General features: G+C 37.2%; 1 protein-coding gene across 1 annotated transcript in view; it reads left to right on the top strand.

Annotated features, from left to right (window-relative positions):
• The window catches only part of LOC147604837 (uncharacterized), a 39,420-nt gene extending 17,155 nt beyond the window's left edge, over nt 1-22,265 (top strand). The window contains exon 3 of the mRNA XM_086795013.1: nt 22,215-22,265. Coding sequence (XP_086651139.1) covers nt 22,215-22,265 — 51 coding nt within the window. The remainder of the gene's footprint in view (nt 1-22,214) is intronic.
• The last annotated feature ends 1,803 nt before the right edge of the window (nt 22,266-24,068 follow it).

Below are 24,068 nucleotides of genomic sequence, written 5' to 3'. Positions count from 1 at the left end.
TTTAATCACAAGACGGTCAAAATGCTCCCCCCAGCATTCTTGACATAAAACAATCATTTACAAACAGCATTTACAAACAGCATTTACAAACAGTTTACAATACAATTTCTATTTTAACTTTCATTTTTCCACATTATCCCTCATCAATCTACATTACTTATTCCATATTCCATTTATATGTATACTCATCCCATCACATCATTTCTATCTCATCACTTCAGATTCCCTCACATCACATATCGTATATTCACATCCATACATCTACATCTATATGCGTACATTCACATCTACATGCATACATCTACATCTCTATGCATACATCTACATCCACATTCACATTCACCTCCATACATCTACATCTATATGCATACATCTACCTCCACATTCACATCCACATCTATACATCTACATCTACATGCATACATCCACCTCTACATCCACATCTACATCTATACACCTACATCTACATGCATACATCCACATCTCCATTCGTATCTACATCTACATCTATACATCTACATCTACATGCATCCATCCACCTCCACTTCCACATCTACATCTATACATCTACATCTACATGTATACATCCACATCTCCATTCACATCTACATCTATACATCTACATCTACATGCATCCATCCACCTCCACTTCCACTTCCACATCTACATCTATACATCTACATCTACATGCATCCATCCACCTCCACCTCCACATCTACATCTATACATCTACATCTACATGTATACATCCATATCTCCATTCTCATCTACATCTATACATGCATATCTCCATTCTCATCTACATGTATACATCCATATCTCCATTCTCATCTACATCTATACATCTACATCTACATGTATACATCCATATCTCCATTCTCATCTACATCTACATCTATACATCTACATCTACATGCATCCATCCACATCTCCATTTACATCCTCATCTACACATCTATTTCTACATGCATACATCCACATCTCCATGCATACATCCACCTCCACATTCACACTCACATCCATACCTCTACATCTACATGCAAACATCCATATCTCCATGCATAATAATATTCTTTTAATTAATCTAGGATGATAGTTCCTAGAATATGGTAGGAAGTCCTCTTTTTATGCTTTGAATGAATTTATTTTATGCGTGATTTCTATAAAAATTTTGCCATAGCTCCGCTACTATGACTGATAAATCTCAATTTTTTTTCTAAGGGATAAAGCTTATCATTAAGGAAATAATTAGAATGGTCTCTAATTGGGTCATCAATCCATAATGGATTGAATCATCAATGTGCATAAACTAAAAGCATAGCAAAAAAGCCATTAATTTGGCCTCAAGCATAGCTTAATTTTGGTCATGTGAGCATTTACTCATTTTTGGGTATTTTCTTTTTACAATTTGGATTTATCTCCTCCCTACACATGGATTGATGCTATTGGCCCATAGAAACCTTAATTGGACCATAGTCTAAAGATTTCTGAAAATCTAGACCCTTAGGCTAAGGTTCTTTATACCTATTTCCAATTAATTCCAATTGCACATTGGAAAATTCTTTTTAAATTTTTGTTTCAGGGAAACTTATTTTAATAAGATGAGTTATTTTTCTATCCAAAAATATTCATAATCTGAATATTCTCTCTCTAGAATAATTTTCTCTCTCTAAGTTAAAACAGTTAGAAACAAGGTCTTTATATTTCTGAAGAGGGATTGATTACAGGGGAAGATACTAGACATCAAAAAGGGGGTGGGGAGGAATCTTACAAAATAGATAGCTTTACCAACGTATCCCATGCATCCTTGGGATTCTCAGCATCATGTATATGTATGAGTATAGCATCCGAGATACATATAGATAAGTAATGCAAACTTTGTATGCTCTCTCTGACCACTGTTTATGAGCTACAACTTGTTGTTGTGTAGCTTGTTGGGGTAGTGTCGGCTCTGGCTCTGCACCTGTAAAACAAGGTTCCAAAACCCTTTTCCTTTCAAAAAGCTTTTAATCATGTACTTCCATGCCCTGGAAGTTCTTTCTATCCAACTTCTCACCCACAATCTGTACTAGGTTGTTTGACAGATTTGCTCAATGCAAATGCACCTTCCACACTTATCCAATTTTGTAAATGAGCCTTCCTCAGCTCAACCACACTCTAATAAGTGTTCCAGATACTCCAAAGTACTCAACGAACTTCACTGCTGATGTAGAAAATCACTCTAATTGCATTCAAATTTTGAACTGGCATACGCAATCCAAAGTACCCTATTTTGGCACGCTTTCCAAGGCTTCAAATTGCAATGCAGTGGTTCAATCAAGTGTGGATAACTTGCATTGACACCTAAACAAGCTCAATGTTACATATTAACACCAACCAAGGTGCGTACATACCAAAAATATAAAATTCCCTTCTCTGTTTTGAGAAAAACTAGTAAAAACGAGTAGAAAAAGTGCTCTAATTCTTGTCCAAATTGAGAAACTAGGAATTCATTAACTTAGCAATGATGTCTACTAACTCCATGTAAAAGGAATTAGACCAATTGTAAAAGTTGAGAGAGTAATTAGCCAATTAATGACCCTCCTCTGTTTCACTAATCACTATGTACAACTTATTTAATCAGCTCATAATCAGCACCAAAATGCATAATTGCTCCAACCAACCACATATCAACCTTCTCATATGTGTGTATCACAAAATTACGAAGCAAACTCCTCTGTTTCACTAATCACTATATACAACTTGTTTAATCAGCTCATAATCAGCACCAAAATGCATAATTGCTCCAACCAACGACACATCAACCTTCTCATGTGTGTGTATCACAAAATCATGAAGCAAATTTTGAAGTTAATCAAGCACCATGCTTGAATTTGGCCTCCACTTTGCAAAGGGATACATTTTCTAATCTGTTTCTTGCGTTCAGGCTACGCCGCCTACTGTAGAGGAGGTTTGGAGAGTTAATAGTGGCTATTGATGATATATGTGAGTTTCCAACACTCCTACGTATGCACCCAAGCCACCAATGTGTTGATTTTTGCAAAAGACCGGCTCCAATTGCATCAAATATGAACCTCTATTCTCTATTTTTGTGAGGGCTTCAAAACAATAAATTTTCAATCACTCCAATGCATCAAACTTGTTCCAAATTCATTGTAGGGCTTGCACATGAGTTGTCAATATATTCCCATTTGCTAAATACATGATTCTTTGTCAGATTTGCATCCATTTGTCAGATTTGCCTCATACATTCACTACACTCAAGCTTCAATGGAGAGCTTGCAAAACAAAAAATTTTCTTTGCTTTGGGCAACTCAAATCTGATGTTGTTTATGTTTTTGTACCTGCAATCCACTCAAGGATGTTTAGTAGTTCTTACCGGGTAGGACAAGCTCTCAGATTTGATGAAAATTGGTGTGCTCCAAGCTTCCCAGCTCCAATGGCAAGCTCCACAGCTTCTTCTCCCTCTTCTCTCACTCACTCATAAACCCTAATAGAGAGCACCAGGCTCTGATACCATGATGAAAAACAGGTAGAGAGAGAGGAGACACACCCACAGGAGTAAACCCTGATGTATAATCAAACCCTAACCATAGAGGGAAGCCATATCCCTTCTCATACTATGCATAAAGCCATAATCCATAATCTACAACACACTACTTGTGTTGTGTCCACACACTGCTAACCCTAGCTAATGTCCACACACTATGACATGACCAGCTGGACGCGGTCATTTATGTCTTACACATGTTACTATCTAGCATGCTAGTACATATAGTGCAACTGGCACAAGCTGACATCGCGAGCTTAAATCTCAACACTTAGAAATTTTCAATAACATCACCACAAGCTGACATCGCGAGCTTAAATCTCAACACTTAGAAATTTTCAATAACATCACCACAATCCAAGCACAGCTTTATCCACAGTGAGAGCACAATCTCATGATCCTCAAGTTATGGGATTTGTTAGATCAACCAACACTCATGGCTCATCCTGATAGAATTCCATTTAGACAAGACTTGAACATGCCATGTTTGGGGTACTTTGAACATACATTTTATATTGAAACTAACCCCCTTACTTTCAAGCTTTTTGTGGTTGAGTATGTGTTGGAAGCAAATTTGATCTTGGGGCATAAATGGACTATTGCTACCCAAGCACCACTGTGCTTTGCTTAGCAATAGGGTCATCATGATTGTTAATGTCACAAAGTTGACAATACCATACTGCATGGAAGAGGATCCAACCCTAATGGATTTCTATGATGCGGAATGCAAAAAGTTACAAGTCTCTTCCACGAAAACCCCTCTACATGACCTACCATCTTCATCAATGAAACCAACTCCGATAAAGCTTCTACCCCTTCAACTCCATCCTCACCAACAAAGTCCAATGCCAAAACCTCGCAATCAAAAGCTATTCCTGACGAAGTCCCCCCACAGCGCAACCATCTATCTCTCAACAGAGACTCAAGGGAAGAGCACAAGAACCAAAGCCTCTTTATCTACCAACCTCACCAAAGGAGATGGCTGCATGCTCAAAAGCATCATCATTAATAGCCACTCCACCAGAGACTCAAGCCTCATCGACAACAACTCCCATAAGTCTCGAAACCGCAACCTCAACAACAACCCCAATGTGTGAAGAAGGGCCCAAAACCTTCCACTTCATCCACTAAAAAACTCCACCATGACAAACAAAATCAAGGTAGCTTAATGGTATCAAGATGTGGGTGGAAAAGCAGTTATTTGTAGCTCAAGGATACTACGAAGGCACCAATCCAATTTGAGTGCCTCGATCATCAAAGCCTCTTCCTCAACGCAACACTCAGAGGCCAAGGAAGAATAAAAGTACTCCACAACACTATCCACAAAAGCCTATGCGAGTTCCTCAAAGAACTCTGGCAACTCAACAAGTGTGGGTACCAAAAAATTTACTACAAGTACAAGGGTACTACAAAGGTAATACCAAAGCTTGGATTCCCAAGCGCATCAAAAATTTCCCTAAGCCTACACAAATAAAGAAATCTCAGCACCAGAAGCATCAACCACTAAGTCATAATGTTCATCAAAGATGTGTGCTTGTGAACGTGCTTCAACAACAAAGGTATTATGATGGTAACCCCATCATATGGTTTCCAAGATCAAACAAAGGGAGGAAAGTTTCACCAACACCTTCATAGCTTCACCTAAAGTTCAACAAGAATGGAGGCTGACGCAAAACCAAGAAATCCCCTCAACCCCTCTCATGCATATAACACATACACAAGCGCTTTCTTGTTCAGTAAACCCCAATGGCAACCAACCAAAAGCCTTACCTATCGCCTCGACAACAATTGAGCCACAAATTCAAGAACCAATAGCCATGTCTACAAATAACGGAGACTTATGAGTTCATTAAAGATAAACTCACAATGCTCTTGTCACCCCTCTGGATGAGAAGCATGAGTGTAGAAGCTACGTGGAAAACATAAGAACATATTCTCTCACAAAGAAGACTAGACACAAGAACCTGTTGCTCGCAAAGTGGTAGCAAAAAAAAAAAGGAAGTCACAATATTACCTACCTAAAAATGGTAAAATATCACAAGAAACTCTCTTCACTAGCCAATACATTTTTGTGAAGCTTATAGCTTACTATTCTTTTGGCTAAGTTAATGTAGCAAAGGTGCTCCGTGAGTACATATCCATACTCATGCACTAGTAGAGGACATTTGCACCAAAGCCTCACCATCCATCGACAACTTTCTAGGTACATCTCTGGATAAGGGGCCATGGTGGGCGAAAGCCTCTGGGATACAACCCATCGCCTGGAATTTTTCTTCAAATTGCAAACCTCTCCAAACTAATATAAAATATTCACAACACAATGATATCTAATCCTTCGTGAAGATATCTATCTAAGCCACGCAAGTCGATGTAATTCTTTCAAGCCTCTCCAACAAGTGGCTACTTTAACACAAGAGCTGCTCAATAAGAGTCTATGTGACTCAATTTACTTCATGTATACCTGCTTCATAAGAGCACTTAAATAAAAATAAAAGCATAAAAAACATATGGGAAGAAGCATATAGGAAAAGGTCCTACTCTAACATTTGACAAGAATCCTATCACAAAAAGGGACATCATGGAAGGCTGATTTTGTAAAATCCCTATCCCCACCGCGCAACAAATTCAGGGGTGCTAGGCAGCAGAAGTAGCACTTCTTGTGTGTGGGGCAGGGTCCCACACTCGAGGCCTCGCCCACGGATACCCGGACAAGAGACTAATCCATCGGTTCTTCCAAAACCAAACCCAGAAAAACTTCCCTTGCCCGGTAAGCACGAGCGATTCCTCCAGGATAAATTTTTCTCTAACGTAGTCAAAAGCCTTAACTAACTGAACAGATATGACCGAACCGTAAGTCCCATAGTCAGATCAGGAAAAAGATTGCACTTGGATCATAGAGACCAACTCTTTTTTCCTCATTGAGAGGCACAGCCGTTGATTCTTTTCCATAGAACAATTTTTGTCTGGGATTTACTTCATCTATCGTACCATAACAAAATTGAGTCTCAATTTAGGGATCCATCAGCCTACATCTAGTCCCGTGGGTTAGCCAACCGCCCAACCACTGTAGTGATGGGATCCAATTAAGAATTTGGTTAGGTTTTGTCCTGGGTACCAGGGAAAGGAGTTCCCAGGCCCCCTAGTTGGAAATTCATGTAAACTTAAAAGTAGTCACACCACTTACACACCCAATATGAAATTGCCTTTTTCACAAAATCAGCTATCTTTAAAAAATAATCTTTTAATGAAACCATTGTGTCACTGATCATAATCCTCAAAATCTGTAGTTGAATCCTTATTTCTAATCATTCCTTCATCGGTGTACCTATGGCATCATTGGCAACCAGAACGCTCACCACCTATCCACTCAGGGATCTTTTTGATAGTTCCTAGCTCATAGTAATCGGCAATATATTCACATATCAAAAATGGAATCTCTGTTGAAGATCAGCAAGATCAACCAACGGATCCATATAAAACAGCCATGGACTCATCCGTTGTTGAGGACCAGCAAGGTCAATCAACCAGATCCATGCCCAAATTCAGAAAACAACTCTTACTCCTTGTTCCAATATCTTCCACGACGCACGTGTGGGTATCGTTGGTAAGGCACCGTATGGTCAGCACCCTCTAGGATCCTTCCGCAGGTGACCTAGCGCTTCACTCATAGGCCGCTTCCTTAGTCCCTCATCCACCGTACCGGAAGCTCACCATTTTAATCGAACTGAGGCTGGTTAAGACCTCGGCCGACCTTGCTACGCGAGACGTCCTCCAATGACTCTCCGTCAACTGTTGCAACTTTATTAGATTAGGTCTCCACGACCTCATTCACAAGACGGTCAAAATGCTTCTCCGGCATTCTTGACATAAAACAGTCATTTAAAATATAATGAACTCTCATCTTTCCACATTGCTCCACATCAAACCACATTAATTAATTCCACAACCATTTCATAAGTATTCCTTATATTCTCATCCAATCACATCATTTTCATCTCATCACATCTTTCCTCAATTTATCCTCATAAGTATTCCAATCACATCATTTTCATCTCATCACATCTTTCCTCAATTTATCCTCATCAGACTACATCACATTCACTCACATCTCATCCATTCAGACCACATCACATTCACTCACATCACGTCATTCATTTTACCTCACATCTCATTCATTCACATATATCCCGATTCACATCCCATCACATCACATTCATTCATATCCATCACATCCATTCTCATCCAGGGATTTCACTGACGTAAACGAGAACATGTGAACATGTTAATAACACAAAAAATCTTGTGATCACATGTTATATTCACAAAGCTTTCACAAGGGCCTAAAAAAATTATCTTTGTCGGGCATAAAAAATCTTCTTAGGTGGCCACTGACCTGCTATTATGTGAAGATGGTAACATGAGAACATGTGAATAGCTTATTCCCATGTGTAGCCAAGCTTTTAAGGGGTTCCCAAATGGCAAGTGACCTGTTATTTTGTGAATGGTAACACGAGAACATGTGAATAACTTGTTCACGTGTTATTATCACAAAAGATATTGTGATCACGTGAATATTAAATCCCTGTTCTCATCACCATTATATCACATCACTTCTATCCACATCATATCTCATTATATCACATCACTTCTATCCACATCATATCTCATTCATACACATCTCATCTCATTCATCCACATCCATCCAATCGTTCACATGTACGACTACTCGCATCTATCCATACATTCATATCTACCACTTCACATCCACATATATTCATGTCACATCTCATCTCTTTACATCACATCACATTATTTCACATACACATATATCCATTCTGTCACATACATCCACATCCATTCTTTCACATACTCATTCACATCCATTCTTCTCATACACATTCACATCCATTCTTCACATACACATCCTTATCCATTCTTTCACATATTCATTCACATCCATTCTTCACATACACATTCACATCCATTCTTCACATACACATTCACTCACATCTCATATCATTCATTTACATTCTAATTCACATGACATCACATCTCATCCATTCATTCACATTTATCTGATTCACATCACATCTCATCACATCTATTCACCTCACATCTCATCACCTCTATTCACATCACATCCATCCATCCATTCATTCCTATCTATTTGATTCACGTCACATCTATTCACCTCACATTCTCATCATCTCTATTCACATCACATCCATCCATTCATTCATTCCCATCTATCTGATTCACATCACATCTCACATCTATTCACCTCACATCTCATCACCTCTATTCACATCACATCCATCCATCCATTCACATCTATCTAATTCACATCACATCTCATCACATCTATTTACCTCTCATCTCATCACCTCTATTCACATCACACCCATCCATCCATTCATTCACATCTATCTAATTCACATCACATCCATCCATCCAATAATCATCTATCTGATTCACATCTTATCTCATCACATCGATTCACCTCATATTCTCATCACCTCTATTCACACCACATCCATCCATCCATTCTTCTCATCTATCTAATTCCTATTACATCTCATCACATCTATTCACCTTGCATCTCATCACCTCTATTCACATCACATCCAGACATCCATCCACTCCCATCTATCTAAATCACATCACATCTCATCACATCTATTTACCTCTCATCTCATCACCTCTATTCACATCACACCCATCCATCCATTCATTCACATCTATCTAATTCACATCACATCCATCCATCCAATCATCATCTATCTGATTCACATCTTATCTCATCACATCTATTCACCTCATATTCTCATCACCTCTATTCACACCACATCCATTCGATCCATTCTTCTCATCTATCTAGTTCCCATCACATCTCATCACATCTATTCACCTCATATTCTCATTACTTCTATTCACATCATTTAAACATAGAATTTAAGAGGATTCTAATTTTTTATATAAAGATTCTTTACGCATCTATTTATGCATAATTCAATTTTAAGGAAAATAACACTTTTGAAATAAAAATAAATCCTTTATGCATCTTCCTATGCATAAATTCAATTTTAATGAGAATGACACTTTTGAAATAAAAATAAATCTTTTATGCATCTTCCTATACATAAATTCAATTTTAATGAGAATGACACTTTTGAAATAAAAATAAATCTTTTAGAATGCACAAACGGAGGGAATTACTCTTTTAGAATAACCTAATAATAAACTTTAGTTCACAAAATTTAAGAAAATTTTGCCATAACCTCCTTTGTATGGCTGACCATTTCTCAATTTTATCATTCAATTTATGACTTGAATTAATCCAATTTGAATTCTAATATCTCTAATCTACTCCATTTTCTAAAAATCAAGAGAGTAAACAATGAAAAGAGTTTAATCAAATTTTCTAGGATTGAGAAGGGCTGAATTATAAAGAAGAGAAGGGGGTGGCCTTTCCATCAAGGCACAGCATCAGATTTTAATTCAACATTTACAAAGCATAAAATTTGAGAAAACCATAGATTTAAAAATTCACAATAAGTAATAATTAAGCTTACATGGAGCTTGTAAGCTTTCCTTTAGCTTGAGGGATTTAGGGTTCTACTCTTGTTTGCAGCAAGAGTGGCCCCCACCAAATTGACTTGGAGAGGATTAGGCCAAAAAAACAATTGAATTATCAAGAAATTCAATGTCAAATGGCTCAGGACAGAAGCAAAGTAATAGTGCATAAACACCATTAAGCTTTTACAAAGGGGGAGACTTCTATTTATAGGAATAAGTGAGCCTCTAACCAAGCAAACTGATTCTATAATTTACCATATCAGTTTGGTCACTTTTTGGATCTAGTTGAAATAGGAGAGAAGAGAGATAAAAATATCTCATTATTTGACCATTTTTAAGTCAGTTTAGCTTACTTTTTGGATCGAGTTGAAACAGGAGAGAGGAGAGATAAAAATATCTCATTATTTGTGAGTTTAAAACTCATCCACACATGTGAAATAGGCACCTCCTTCATGAGGGGAATTCCCCACACTGAGGTGTCAAAAATGCATCATTTTCTCCAAATATCTCTTCTTTTTTGACTAATAAACCTTATCCTTAGTCAACTCTTCATCTTATGTGAGTATTTACTCATTTTTGGGAGATTTTCTTTTATTCTTTAATTTATCTCCTCCCTACATTTGGATTAATCTTATTGGTCCATTGGAACCTTAATCCAAAATTTTTAGAAAATCTGGACCCTCAGGATAAGGTCCTTTTTACCTATTTTTAATTAATTTCAATTGCACATTGAAAAGTTCTTTTTGAATTTCTATTTCAAGGGAAATCATTTTAAACACTAGGAGGATTTTTATATCCAAAAATATCTCAATTTTGAATTACCTCCCTCTAGACATTTTCTCTCTCTCTAGGCCAAAATAGGGTAAAACAGGATCTTTCTTTTATTTTAGAGAGGGAAATAATTATAAGATCAAAAGGGGAGGTTCTTACACCTGTACACCTCAAAAGCTGGAGGGAGAAATCTTACAAATCTCTTCAAATGATAAAAGTTGCTTCAATGAATCAGATGAGGAATTGAGAATCACAATCTCATTTTGATGATTTTTTATGTGTTCCTCTAGATCCTTCCAAGGTCTCTTCTCCCCCCCCATTATTAACATCTCTTAGTTCCCCAATTAACACAAAATCCCATGTAGCTCTACTTATGATTGCCCAAAATAATGTGAGTAATATTTTGTTTTTTAAAGAAGCTCACACAAATAAAAATGCAATCACTTGCGTAAAAACCCCCACCAACCCACCCTATTAGGATTTTCTACTAATTTCTAACCTTTTCATTTACTAACTAGCATTTCTTATTCCTTCCAGAGGAATAAAGACCATTGACCATCACTCAACATCAAAGGCCATCAACAAAGCTTGTCAATTCTACCCAAAGGTCTTCAACGTGATCACGAGGACGTGATCGGCATTAAGAAGGGGGAAATGTTGGGCTACTACCATTATCTTATATCAAGGTGTCAAGGTAGATACACCAAAAGGTCATACACTCAAGATATGAAGCAATGGTATCCAAATCTACAACTTGGACAGGCGCCCGCACTAGTCCTTAAGGAGAATACTTATGGTGATTTCCACTTCAAGAGCATGTGGTGGTAAGCTAGGATGAAGTCCCAAGTGATTTCCACTTCAAGAGCGTGTGGTAGTAAGCTAGGATCAAGTCCCAAGTGATGTACTTCATGGATATATTATGAGAGTGGTTAGTGTAATGGAATTAGACCTCTTATGAGCGTAAAGTGCCCATCCAGCCGACCACAATTTAACTGAGTGTGAATACTTATGGCCATGTATATAAGCAAAAATCTCTCATAATACAAAGGACTCTCCCATTATGCAATAGATTTTTGCTCTTGCTAATCTCTCTCTCTCTCTCTAATGCATGCTAGTGAGTGTGTGTGTGAGTGAAGTGAGATGAGAGGAGGGAAAAGTACATGTAGTGCAACGTGGCGGTGTGACAACACTCAACGGGAGACGCAATGGAATTACTTCTCAAGGAGTTGCAGAGCTTGGAGACCTTAAGGGTTATGAGCTCAGCCATTGGAAAGATCCTCACAACAGTTGTGGTTCAGCACATAATCTCTCGTTTGATGTATTTCAATGTATTTCAAGGGGGGTTGGGGTGAGCCATAACATTTTTCAAATACCCCCCTTGAAACACATACCCCCCTTGAAACACATCCAACGAGAGATTACGTGGTGAACCGCAACTGTCATGAGAATCTTTCCAATAGCCAAGGTCATAACCCTTGAGGTCTCCAAGCTCTACAACTCTTTGAGAAGCAATTCCACCGCATCTCCCACAAGCGTTGTCACACTGCCATGTTGCACTACATGTACTCGTCCCTCCTCTCACCTCACTTCACACACACACACACACTCATTAGCATGCATTAGAGAGAGATTAGCAAGAGAATTAGTAAGATCAAGACTCTATTGCACAATGGGAGGCCGGGCACTTTAGGCTCATAAGAGGCATAATGTTGTTACAATGACCACCCTCATAATATATCCACGAAGTACATCACTTGGGACTTCATCCTAACATACTACCACATGCTCTTGAAGGGTTATGTATTAAGCTAAACCTAAACCCGCTACACAAGGGTGAAATAAACATAGAGATTGCATTAACAAATGTAAAAAAAAGAGCGCTTACCTCTTTATTGTCAAGCCAAAGGAGAGGATTAGTGCCAGACCTACAAACTATCAAATTAAAAAAAGTGATTAACTAGTAACACATCTAATAAACTCTACCTACAAAAAATAAGAGACATAGAAAAGACCAACACATATTAAGCATGCTCACAAAGAGGAGAAGGAGAAGAAGCTAAAAGAAGGTTAGTACTTTAAACTTTAACCCTAATCTCATTATGTACTCTATTAATCATTAGGGTTAAGCATAAGAGAAGAATACCTTCATTATGTCACACCATAGCCATGTAGTCATGAATAGAGAAAGTGGAAGAGGAAGAGGAAGAGGAAGGAAGTACAAATCCATGGGATAGAGGTAGATTGATCGAGTAGATGGAGCCGGTGTGCAGTCCTCCAAAGAAAGGAGTGGAGGAAATATTTTGGGGAGGAAAAGAAATGCATCTTGAATACCATGTGGGTTTAAAATTTTATTTGTCCAATGCCACTATAAGCGTCACTATAAGCGCCACTAGGCGTCTCTTATAGTGGTGCTTAAAGCAACGCTTATAGCGGCACTTATATATAAATGATGCCCAACGATGCTTATAGTGACACTCATAGTGTCACTTCTAGGGGGGTTCACCTAAAAATATGTAAGTATACCATGTGAGTTCAAATGAAGAGATTTTTAATTTAAAAATTTAAGGTAGATTTAGAGAAATAAATTTACAGAAGGGTGGTTTTTTAAATCGATTTTGAAAAAAAAAACTCATAAGTCCATAAAGAAAAAGGGGTCATTTTATTCATGAAAAATTCACAGGTAAGGGGTTTTTTAAATACCCCTTGAACACACGTGATACATTGGGTTTCTCAATAGTGCGCCCCCCAAGCATCACTTATAGAGATAGCTATAGCGTGCGCCCCCCAAGCATCACTTATAGAAACACTTATAGCGGCGCTTATAGTGGTAGTTCTAGCGGCATAATGTAAAACACCACAAATAAGCACCGTTGTTGCTTGCTTTTGTTGTAGTGGAAGCTCCATGTGCATCCACAAGGGCTCTTACTCCTCTCACTCTTGCTCACTCTCACACAATGAACAAGAGGGCCAGAGGCACATGCACCATTAGGAATCATACGTACTACTCGCAACTCTCTCTCTCTCTCTCTCTTACACAAGACATGTAGTATGACATGTAGTATACAAGAAAGCACATAGATAAGCAAGACTCCATTGGCACAAATGGGTGTTATGCCTTTGATTATGAGAAAAAGTTATATAGATCGAGTCCTTATTCACACTTGGGTGCCCAAAAACTTATTGTGGGCTTGGTCATTAGCTAATTTATAGTGCCATTCTGCTTTTAGTGACTGATTAGTGTAGATGTTATGACACACGAGTGTCTAAAAAACCATCATAGGGGAAGTAGGATTAACATAATACAAAGCACTAAATTGTAGAAAAGTGGAGTGAAAACAAAATTATTGCTTACAAACTTTGATTACAACCTAATGGCTATTTGCACACCCATGTGGTCGAGGTAAGGAGCACGGATGTGCTCCGGGTGAGGATCTTTGATGGAGATCTAGATCTGGAAGGAGAATGTCTTGCTTACAAGGGTACCAAACTAATCTATATATAGTGCCCAGGATTGGCATAGACATAGCTCTCGGCCATGTGTCGACCAAACCCATGGCATGGTCCAAAATGACCAATCGACCATATCATCTTATCGGGACCATATTAAGCATACATCCTACTTAGGAGAGTGCCAATTCTACATAAGATATCTCCTTACCATCTATTTTTGGCCACCAACCAATGTCTAAACTAGGAACTAACGAGTGTCTAGGCACCTACCACACATAGCATAGCTACTCTTGGACCTTATAAAATAGAGCACATCCATCACCAAAAGCAACAACATGAGGGTGGAGCATTTGAACAAATTATTTTCCAAGAGTATACACATATTAAAATCCCTAAACCTTTACATAAATTAAGTACAATCCTTGTTGTAAAGTGGTTCTAGAACTTTAGTACCCATAAGGCACTATAAAAGCTATCGTATACTCAGCTTCACAGCTCGAAAAGGCTACAGCAACATAGACCATGTATATTTTGGTTCATCTCACAACGCGATATCAAGTTTTACTCGCCAACATCCATTGTGAATCGCGTTGTAATGACATTTGCACTGTAAGAAGATGATGAAGTTCACGAGGTTGTAGAGGAGATAAACTTGGCCGGAGAGGGTACTTAGTGAGTAATTTGATATTGATGCCCTCAGAAGAGAAGGCACCCAAGTTGTTAAAACTACTTTGACGAGGATCCTGTTGTGGTAGAGGAAACAAAGCACATTCCGATCATCTCAGTCCTCCTTGTGTTTCCAATAGGTGACCACCATTATGTACTCTTAATAGATATTCAAGCATGGTTTGACATTAGGGGAGACTACTGTCTCGTCATCATTGCACAGAATCTTGAAGAAGATGATTTTGTCGATCCAAGTGTGGATAAGTATCTTCTACTGGATTCAAATGTCAAGAATAGTGAGTACCATACTCTTGCTCACATATTATCAATGATGTATAAGGATGCTCGTCACTATACGAAGCCAACCTTCCCACTGAAGAGGAATTTCAAGATGTTTAGTAAAGACTCAATAGTCCGCAAAGGGAAGAGGAGTCTTCAATTGTCCAAGATGCCGAGTCATCAATCAACTTATGGACAAATGATTTACTTGTTAATGATGAGAATTTGAAGGTCTGATTATAATAATTTTGAATATTGTGGATGAAGCATCATATTGCATTTGTTTTGTTGGATTCTGGACAACTTTGTTGGATTCCATCAATTTGGTCATCATCCTTGAGATGTGAATTGGCTTGGTTTTGCCCTGAGCCACTAGGTGCTATGTTGGTTGCAACCCCACTTACCATTTAGACCTTCATCCTCAGTATGTCTTGTACGTTTTCACATGGCAATGGAATGTAAGGAGGTGGTTACGTGAGACCCTTTGTTTTAGGGTACAAGATCTCTTGCCCTATGGGGTTGCACTACGTAGTTCCAATGGCACTTATCCTTCGCTTGCCTAGTCTTGAGGCTAAACACTCACTATTTGGGCAATTGAGGACATATTCTATGAATGCCCTTTGTGGATCCCTTTGTGATGAGATAGTCCTTGGCTCTTTACCTGTCTCCACATTCCATGTTTCTCATCAACGCAGAAGAATTGGAACTTGGTTTGGTGGTAAAGACACTTCTATAGTGGGATCCTATGGAGAGAGTACGACTTCTGCTTCTTACATTGTGTGTGCTTGTTACCCCACATCCATTCATCCACATTCACATTCATACATCCATTTTCACATCCTCATTCATACATCCATATCCACATACATACTTACATACATCCACATCCACATCCATACATCCACATCTACATCCATACATCCATTTTCACATCCACATTCATACATCCACATCCTCATACATACATCCACATCCACATCCACATCCACATCCACATCCACATTCATACATCCATATCCACATACAATCCATACATCCATTTCCACATCCACATCCACATGCATGCATCCATTTCCACATCCACACATCCACATTCACATTCATACATCTCCATCCATTCTTCGTTCATTTTCATCTATCTGATTCATTTCACATCCTCATGTCTATTTATAGAATACAAGAGAATTCTTAATTTTGATATAAGATTTCTTTATGCATCTATTTATGCATGAATTTCATTTTAAGGAGAATAACACTTTCGAAATTTCGAAATAAAAATCAATCTTTTAAGCATCTTCCTATTCATAAATTCATTTTAAATGAGAATGACTCTTTTGAATTAAAACTCAATCTTTTATGCATCTTCTCATGCATAAAATCAAAATTGATAAAAATAACTCTTTTGAACTAAAAATAGATTTCTTTATGCATCTTTCTATGCATAAAATCAACTTTTGGGTTAAAATAAATTCTTTATGCATCTTTCCATGCATAAGTCCAATTTAGTAGGAGTTACACTTTTAGAATAAAAGAATTTCTCTTATGCATCTAATTTATGCATAAAATCCATTTCTGATGAAAATCTCACTTTTAATATAAAAAAAATCTTTTATGCATACAAATCATTTATGATGAAAATCACTCTTTTAATATAAAAGAATTTCTTTTATGCATCTAGTTTATGCATAAAATCATTTATGATGAAAATCACACTTTTAATATAAAAAATATCTTTTATGCATACAAATCATTTGATGAAAATCACTCTTTTAATATAAAAGAATTTCTTTTATGCATAAAATCATTTATGATGAAAATCACACTTTTAATATAAAAAATATCTTTTATGCATATGTTTATGCATACAAATCATTTATGTGATGAAAATCACTCTTTTAATATAAAAGAATTTCTTTTATGCATAAAATCATTTATGATGAAAATCACACTTTTAATATAAAAAATATCTTTTATGCATACAAATCATTTATGATGAAAATAACTCTTTGAATTGATGAAAATCACTCTTTTAATATAAAAGAATTTCTTTTATGCATCTAATTTATGCATAAAATCAATTATGATGAAAATCACACTTTTATAATCAGAATAACAATTTCAATATACTTCCTTCTATGCATAGAACTTAATTCTAAAGAAAGTAACACTTTTTTTAATAAAATATTTTTAGTATGTATTTTCTTATACCTAGGATGAAAATTAACACTTTAAGAATACATATACGATGTGAATTACTCTTTTTGAATAAAATAAATAAAACTTATTTTACACAATTTTAGAAAAGTTCGCCATAACCTCCTTTGTATGGCTGACCATTTTTCAAATTTTAACTCTCTAAAATCAACTAGAATTTCACCAAGAGTATTTAAAACATTCTAATGTAAACAATTTCTACTTATTTAAGAAAAACATTATGAAAAACTTGATTCTATCCATTAATCATTCATCTAGGATAAAGAATGGTTGGATTTACTAAAGAAGAGAGGGGAATGCCTTTTTTCAATGAGGCATAATATCATAATCATTTTAGAGAAGACAAAAATCATAAAAACCATTAAAATTAAGCATAAATGGAAATTTATATATTTCCTTACTACCATTCATCAATTAACTTCAATAGCATTAAAAAGCCATTCCAATTAAGCTTCTCAAGCTTGAGAGGGGTTGAGAAGAGAGAAACATTGAGAAATTATGAAAAAAGATCAAAATTCACACTTTACCTTACAAATTGCTTGATTCTTTGATCACGGTAGAAACACTGAAGTGTTCATTGAACTGTTTCTTAGAGCAGTTTCAACCCTTTGAACTATGTTTGGTTGGGGCATGGGAGATGGAGGTTTTAAGTTAATTGTAGATGAATTGGGACATTGGAGTGTGTCATGACCAAAAGTTTTGCAATATATGCAATATAAAAAGATAGACACCTTGTACACAGAATGGGGATTAGGATGGACGTCATAATTGCAATGAACACAAGGCATTTTACCCATCACTTGGAGTTTCTTGAGCAGTTTTGACCCTTTGAACTGTGTTTGGTTGGGGCATGGGAGATGGAGGTTTTGAGTTAATTGTAGATGAATTGGGACGTTACAATATGTCATGACCAAAGGTTTTGCAATATATGCACTACAGAAAGATAGGTGCCTTGTACGCACAATGGGGATTGGGATGGACATAGTAATTGCAATGAACACACAAGGAATTTCACCCATTGGAGAGGCATTAATGATGATTGGTTTCAAGGGGGCTCATCCTCTCTTGGAGATTCTAGTTTAAGCCTTTTAAGCAAGGTTGCATAGAATTCAGGGAATGACAATTCAATGGTCAATTTTTCTTTAGCCATTGCTTCACTTGGTTTAGATGAGAAACATCTCGTATCATGATCATCCTCCATATCATATCTAATTCTTCTTTACAACATTGATTGAATGTTTTCAGATTGGATACAATGATCAAGTTATGTAAGCTGTTATTCTTTAAGCCCATCATGAAACATATCTTCAATTGAGCATCGTTTAGTTTCTCCCATGGCTCACATCGTGAGTCCAACATTTTTATTCAAGAATAACAAAATCTCTAATGGTTTTGTTTTGTTTCTGCTCAATTGAATAGAGTTCTTTCGCTGCACTCCACCAATCACCTTATCTTGAAAATCCATGAATAAAGGTTGCTTTCAAGGTTCTAAAGTTTGTCTTGATCGCGCTGGCATTAATGTGATGAACCATTAACTAGCCTTTCCCACTAAGCATAGGTTCAACGTGTGTAATTTGGTGGGGAAGTTTGGATATCCAAAGGCTTCACATCGTTGTTCAAACATTTATATGAATTGAACAGGATTAGTCATACCATTGTATTTGCCCATGATTTTGGAAATCTGTATAACCGTGTTTTTGTATGAGTCACTGAGGCCGCATGTGAGTGCTAATGTGGGTAGGGAATCACTTAGTCCTTGGGCAACCCCCCTTCCTAGATTAATCAATACATCCAAGGTGTGGGAATCTAGGGGTTGTAGAGGGTTGGTACCTAGCCCTCCTAAAAGTTTAGGACTTGTGGTAGTTCTAGGCAAGGGACTAAATCTCGGAGGGATTGATGCGATAGGGGATGGAAAGCCTAATGACACGCTTGTTGTCAACATGGAAAATGGTATTGGGAGGTGAATTTGCGGCATGGATATCAATGGCTCAAATATTACAACAGTTGGGTTTAGTCTAGGTGTGAGCCCATATGATCCCTCTATCGTTGCTATATCTTGTGAACAGACGTTGTCAATTGCTCCTTTAATGAATGAGCACAATCTTTTTTCTTTTTAGGTTTTGTTACAGCTCGTTTATAGCCTTAGGAGGCATGGCATACTCTTTGTTAGGTCAAATGAGTGTTGGTTTGCCCTAATTAGCTTAGGCGTTACACATACGTGAATGATCTCTGAGATATTTTTTTCAAAAAAAGTGCATGCCAGTAGCATTCCAAATGAAAGAAGAGGTCTCAAAACCTATTTTTCATCATTGGTCTCAAGATGATTTTTGTTTTCCAAAAAGATTTTCCCTGTTTTGCAGCCCGTTTTTGAATGTGTTCCAAAAGGAATTTAGAAAATTATGTATGAGAGAGTTGTATTTTTAGAGTACTATAACTGTCTCTCTGAGGTTTTCATGAATTCGTCTTAGACACTCAAAAAGTAGCCCGAAAAGTCAATATTAAAGAATTTGGGAAAAATCTCTCACTTTGGGAATCAACTTCTCAATACAATTTTGGCCATATCTTGAGCATATTAACGCCAAATTTGTCAGAGATTATAGATTTAGATTACTCTTAAATATATTTTCGATGATATGACACATGAGGGGTTTGACAATAGCTTGGATAGGTTCACCCATGATCCCACTTTTCAAATAGGAATGGAATTTTTTCCATATTATCTAAAATGGTGTTCGAATATGGTTTGCAATCATTTTCAAGTTGTTTTGTGCGGTTTTTAATGGTTTAAGGGCTATTTTATGCCTTGATTTCTGGGGTGAATTTTGAGGTTACTGGTCGAAAGCCAAAATGATGGATTTTGCCCTCGGATGCTCAAGACCAATTTCAAAGAGCTTGATGTTGGCTTTTGGATGACACTAAAATGCATTTTATCGGATTTATGGTCTAGGAGATGTGAGTCTCCAAACAAGGCTTTTTTTTTTGCCGATGGACCCCCTTTTATGACGTGAACCGGTAGGGTGTGGTTCACGGCACGATGTGGACTTCACAGATTTTATTAAATTTATTTAATTTTTGGGTGCAAGACTTTACAACGTGAACCGCTTAAGAGATTAGAAAGAGCAAGACTTTATTGCACAATGGGAGAGTCCTTTGTATTATGAGAGATTTTCACTTAAGTGTTCACTGTTGCTTGCAAATGAGGATCAATACCAATACCAAGATGCAACAAAAACAATACTTAGGGCTCTTGAAAAGAGTTCCACTTTGTAGATGAATGTGGGAGAGGGTTTGATAATAATCCCACATGGGGACTTATGGGAGTCCTAGAATTTTTGTATAAAAGGTGGCTCATTTGAGAGCTTTACACACATTGGGCTTAGTTCATGTAAGAGCTCCTTTGAGAGACCTACTCTCCCTCTTCTCCATAGAGGTGAAGACTCTTCTCTCACCCCATCTACATCATTGTATGAGGTAAATCTCTTCATTGAATCATTAGCAATGTCATGAGTCTTTCTCATCCTCTTCTCTAATCATTTTACTCTTATGCATGCTTTTAGTATTTCATTTCTTGAGTACATGGATTGATTTGAAGCTTTCATGGAAGCTTGATGCTTGAATGTGTGCATGCTTGTAGGAAGATAGGAGTGGAGTGAGGTCTTTCTCTTTGCTTGAGTGCATAGTGATTGTATTCCTCTTGCTTGTATTTGTGAATGAATGGGTGTGTAGGAATGAGGACAAGTTGAGCTTGTGTGTATGCTTAGTCTAGTGTCAAGTGATGGTAGCCATGAGCATTCTCTCCTTTTGTGGATAAGCTCTTGTGCACCGGTACGGGTCGAATCCCTAGCTCCTAAAGGGATGCAAATCCCATTGGAGTGAGCTTAGTGTGGATCGTACTCCTCTTACTACAAGAGAGAGAGTTTTCCGTCTCTCCATTGGCGCCGCTGGCGGGGAGAAGACTCAAAACCGGTTGAGAAGCTTGCATTACTACCACTATTTCTTTTTATTTTGAGGTTTAGGGCATTGAGTGTGTGATCTCAAAGGCGCCTTGTGTGTTTTTATTTTTTTTATGAGAAGCAAGAAAAAATTTTTAACCCCATTGCGGTAGAGAAATCCCGCCATTATTCAGTTTTAAGTACTTTCAGTTTTTTCATCTTTGACGAGGTTTGCGAGAGGTTGGTAGAAAGTAGTGAAGCGGCTGTTTTTCCTTTATCGTTTTGTTGTTTTGTAGTTTTGTGGGGAGTCTTCGCAACAAAGAAAAATAAATAAATAAATAGACATATATACATATATATATATCTATTTAGATACATATATATATGTATGTGTGCGCCGCTGCTGATTAGCCGGTTGAAGGAAGAGCAAAGGCGGTTTTAAGAGTATATATATATATATATATATATATATATATATATATATATATATTCTTTGCATTGATGTGGGCCGCCGTTAATGGGCAGAGGCAAAAAAAAGGAAGAGTAGGCGGCCAAAACAGTTTTAATATATATATATATATATATATATATATATATATATATATATATATATATAACATTTACGCAGAAAGCTTGCAGCAGGGGGCGTAGCCTGCAAACGATTTTTTTTTTAAAAACAAAAACAAAAAAAAAACAAAAACATTATTGTATATATAAGTGTTTTTTTTTTAACGATTTGTGTGGCTGTCGGCGGCTGCGGCTGGCTACGCAAGCAGTGGGCGGCTGGCTCTGCAGCTAAAGAGGAGACGTTGCAGCAGAGGCGGTGACTTGACAGTCGTCAAAGCGGTTTAAAGAGTATATATATATATATATATATATATATATATATATATATTCTATGCAAAGAGGTGGCCGAAGGCTGGGCTGCAAGGAGTGTTCACAGTCGATGTGGCGAAGAGAAGAGGGCTGCAAAGGACTGTGACTGGCAAGGAGGTGACTGAAGCAGCAAATGGCATAAAGCGCAGTGCACAGCTGGCTGCAAGGAGGTGAAAGCATCGCTGGTTAGCGAAGAGCGTAAGCAGAGGCGAACGTGAAGCAAGCCGACGGGTGAAGGGAGGCGAGTGAAGGTTGGCCGACGAGAGGTGGCGTGGAGAGGAAGTGCAGGTGCTGAAAACAGGCGCACCAGTCAGGCGAAGGCGGCCGAAGAGGGCCAGAAGGCGAAAAAAAAAAAAGAAAAAAAAAAAAAGAGGGTCGGGCATCAACTGCAGGAAAAGAGTTTTTTTAAACGTTGGTGTAGCCTGCAGCGAGGACACGGCGGCGTGGCATAGCGCCTGCAGTACAAGTAGAAGGTGTCGAGGCGTAGAGGAAAGCCGTCGAACTGAAGCACGTGTGCAGCAGACGACAGCGAAGAGGTCGACGGCAGCGAGGAAGGCGAAGCTGTAGGCGGCGGCTAGCGAAGGCTAAGGAGTGACCAGCAGAGTAGTGCGAAGGCGAAGCTGTTGAAGGCGTCAGCAGAGAGAGAAGGTGAAGGGCGAGGAAGGCGCTGCTGGTGGGCGGCGTGAGCATAAGCAAGCGCAGCAGAAGGAAAAAAGGCCAGGAAGCTGCGAAGGCAACAAGGTGGTGAAGTGACTGCAGAGCAAGGGCTGGGGCGAAGGAGTAGGCGGCCGGCGAACTGTGGAAGCGGAAGCGACTGCAGAGACAGACAGTAGAGAAGACGTAAGAGCTGCAAGCTGGCAGCACGTGAGGACGCCGGCGAGCGGCGCGGCAACGAATCCGGAGCGGGCGAGCGGTGCGGATAAGGTAGGTGAATTTTCTTTTTTTTATTATTTTTTTTTAATTTTTCATTAATTTTTTATGTTTATTTTATATTTTTAAATTAAAAAAAAACAAAAAAAATAATAATAATATTTTTTTAAAAAAAAAGAAAAAGAAAAAAAAGAAAAAGGCATTAAAAAAAGACAAAAAAAAGAAAAGAAAAGAGAAAGAAAAAAAAAGAATTTAAAAAAAAAGAATAGTGGAAAATCTTTAAAAAAAAAAAGAGAAAAAAAAGAAGAATAGTGGAAAATCTTAAATATATATATATATATATATATATATAGAGAGAGAGAGAAGAGAGAAAGAAAAAAAAATAGAGAAGAAAAAAAAAACAATTTTTATTTTTTGTATTTTGAAACCATTGTTCATCATTTAAATTTTTGCATAATTAAAGTAGTTTGCATTTTAGAATTTTTTGTAATTATTGCATAATCAGTAGATTTATATTTTTTTTTTGTAATTAGGCACGACATTTATTAGTTTAAAAAAAAAAACAAAAAAACAAACAAACAAACAAACAAACAAAAAAAGAAAAAAACAATAAAAACCAACAAAAGGAGGAAAAAACAAACAAAAGAAAATTTTTGATTTTTTAGGAGTCTATTATTTTTTATTTTGTAGTTCTTCATTTTTTTTAATTTTTTGCCTAATTAGTGTAACCTGCATTTTTCATTTTTTGTAACTTTGTGCATAGTTAGTATTTTTTTAGTGTGCTTCATAATTTTTGTGTTTAAAAAAAAAAACAAACATAAAAAACATAAAAACATTTAAAAAAAATCATAATTAAATTAAAAAAAATATAAAAAAAATAGGAT

This window comes from Cibotium barometz, chromosome 61, assembly GCF_041138505.1.
Source record: "Cibotium barometz isolate CiBa-2024 chromosome 61, ASM4113850v1, whole genome shotgun sequence".
NCBI classification, from domain to species: domain Eukaryota; kingdom Viridiplantae; phylum Streptophyta; class Polypodiopsida; order Cyatheales; family Cibotiaceae; genus Cibotium; species Cibotium barometz.
The sequence above is the reverse complement of the archived record's forward strand: the minus strand, read 5'-3'. Positions and strand labels throughout refer to the sequence as shown.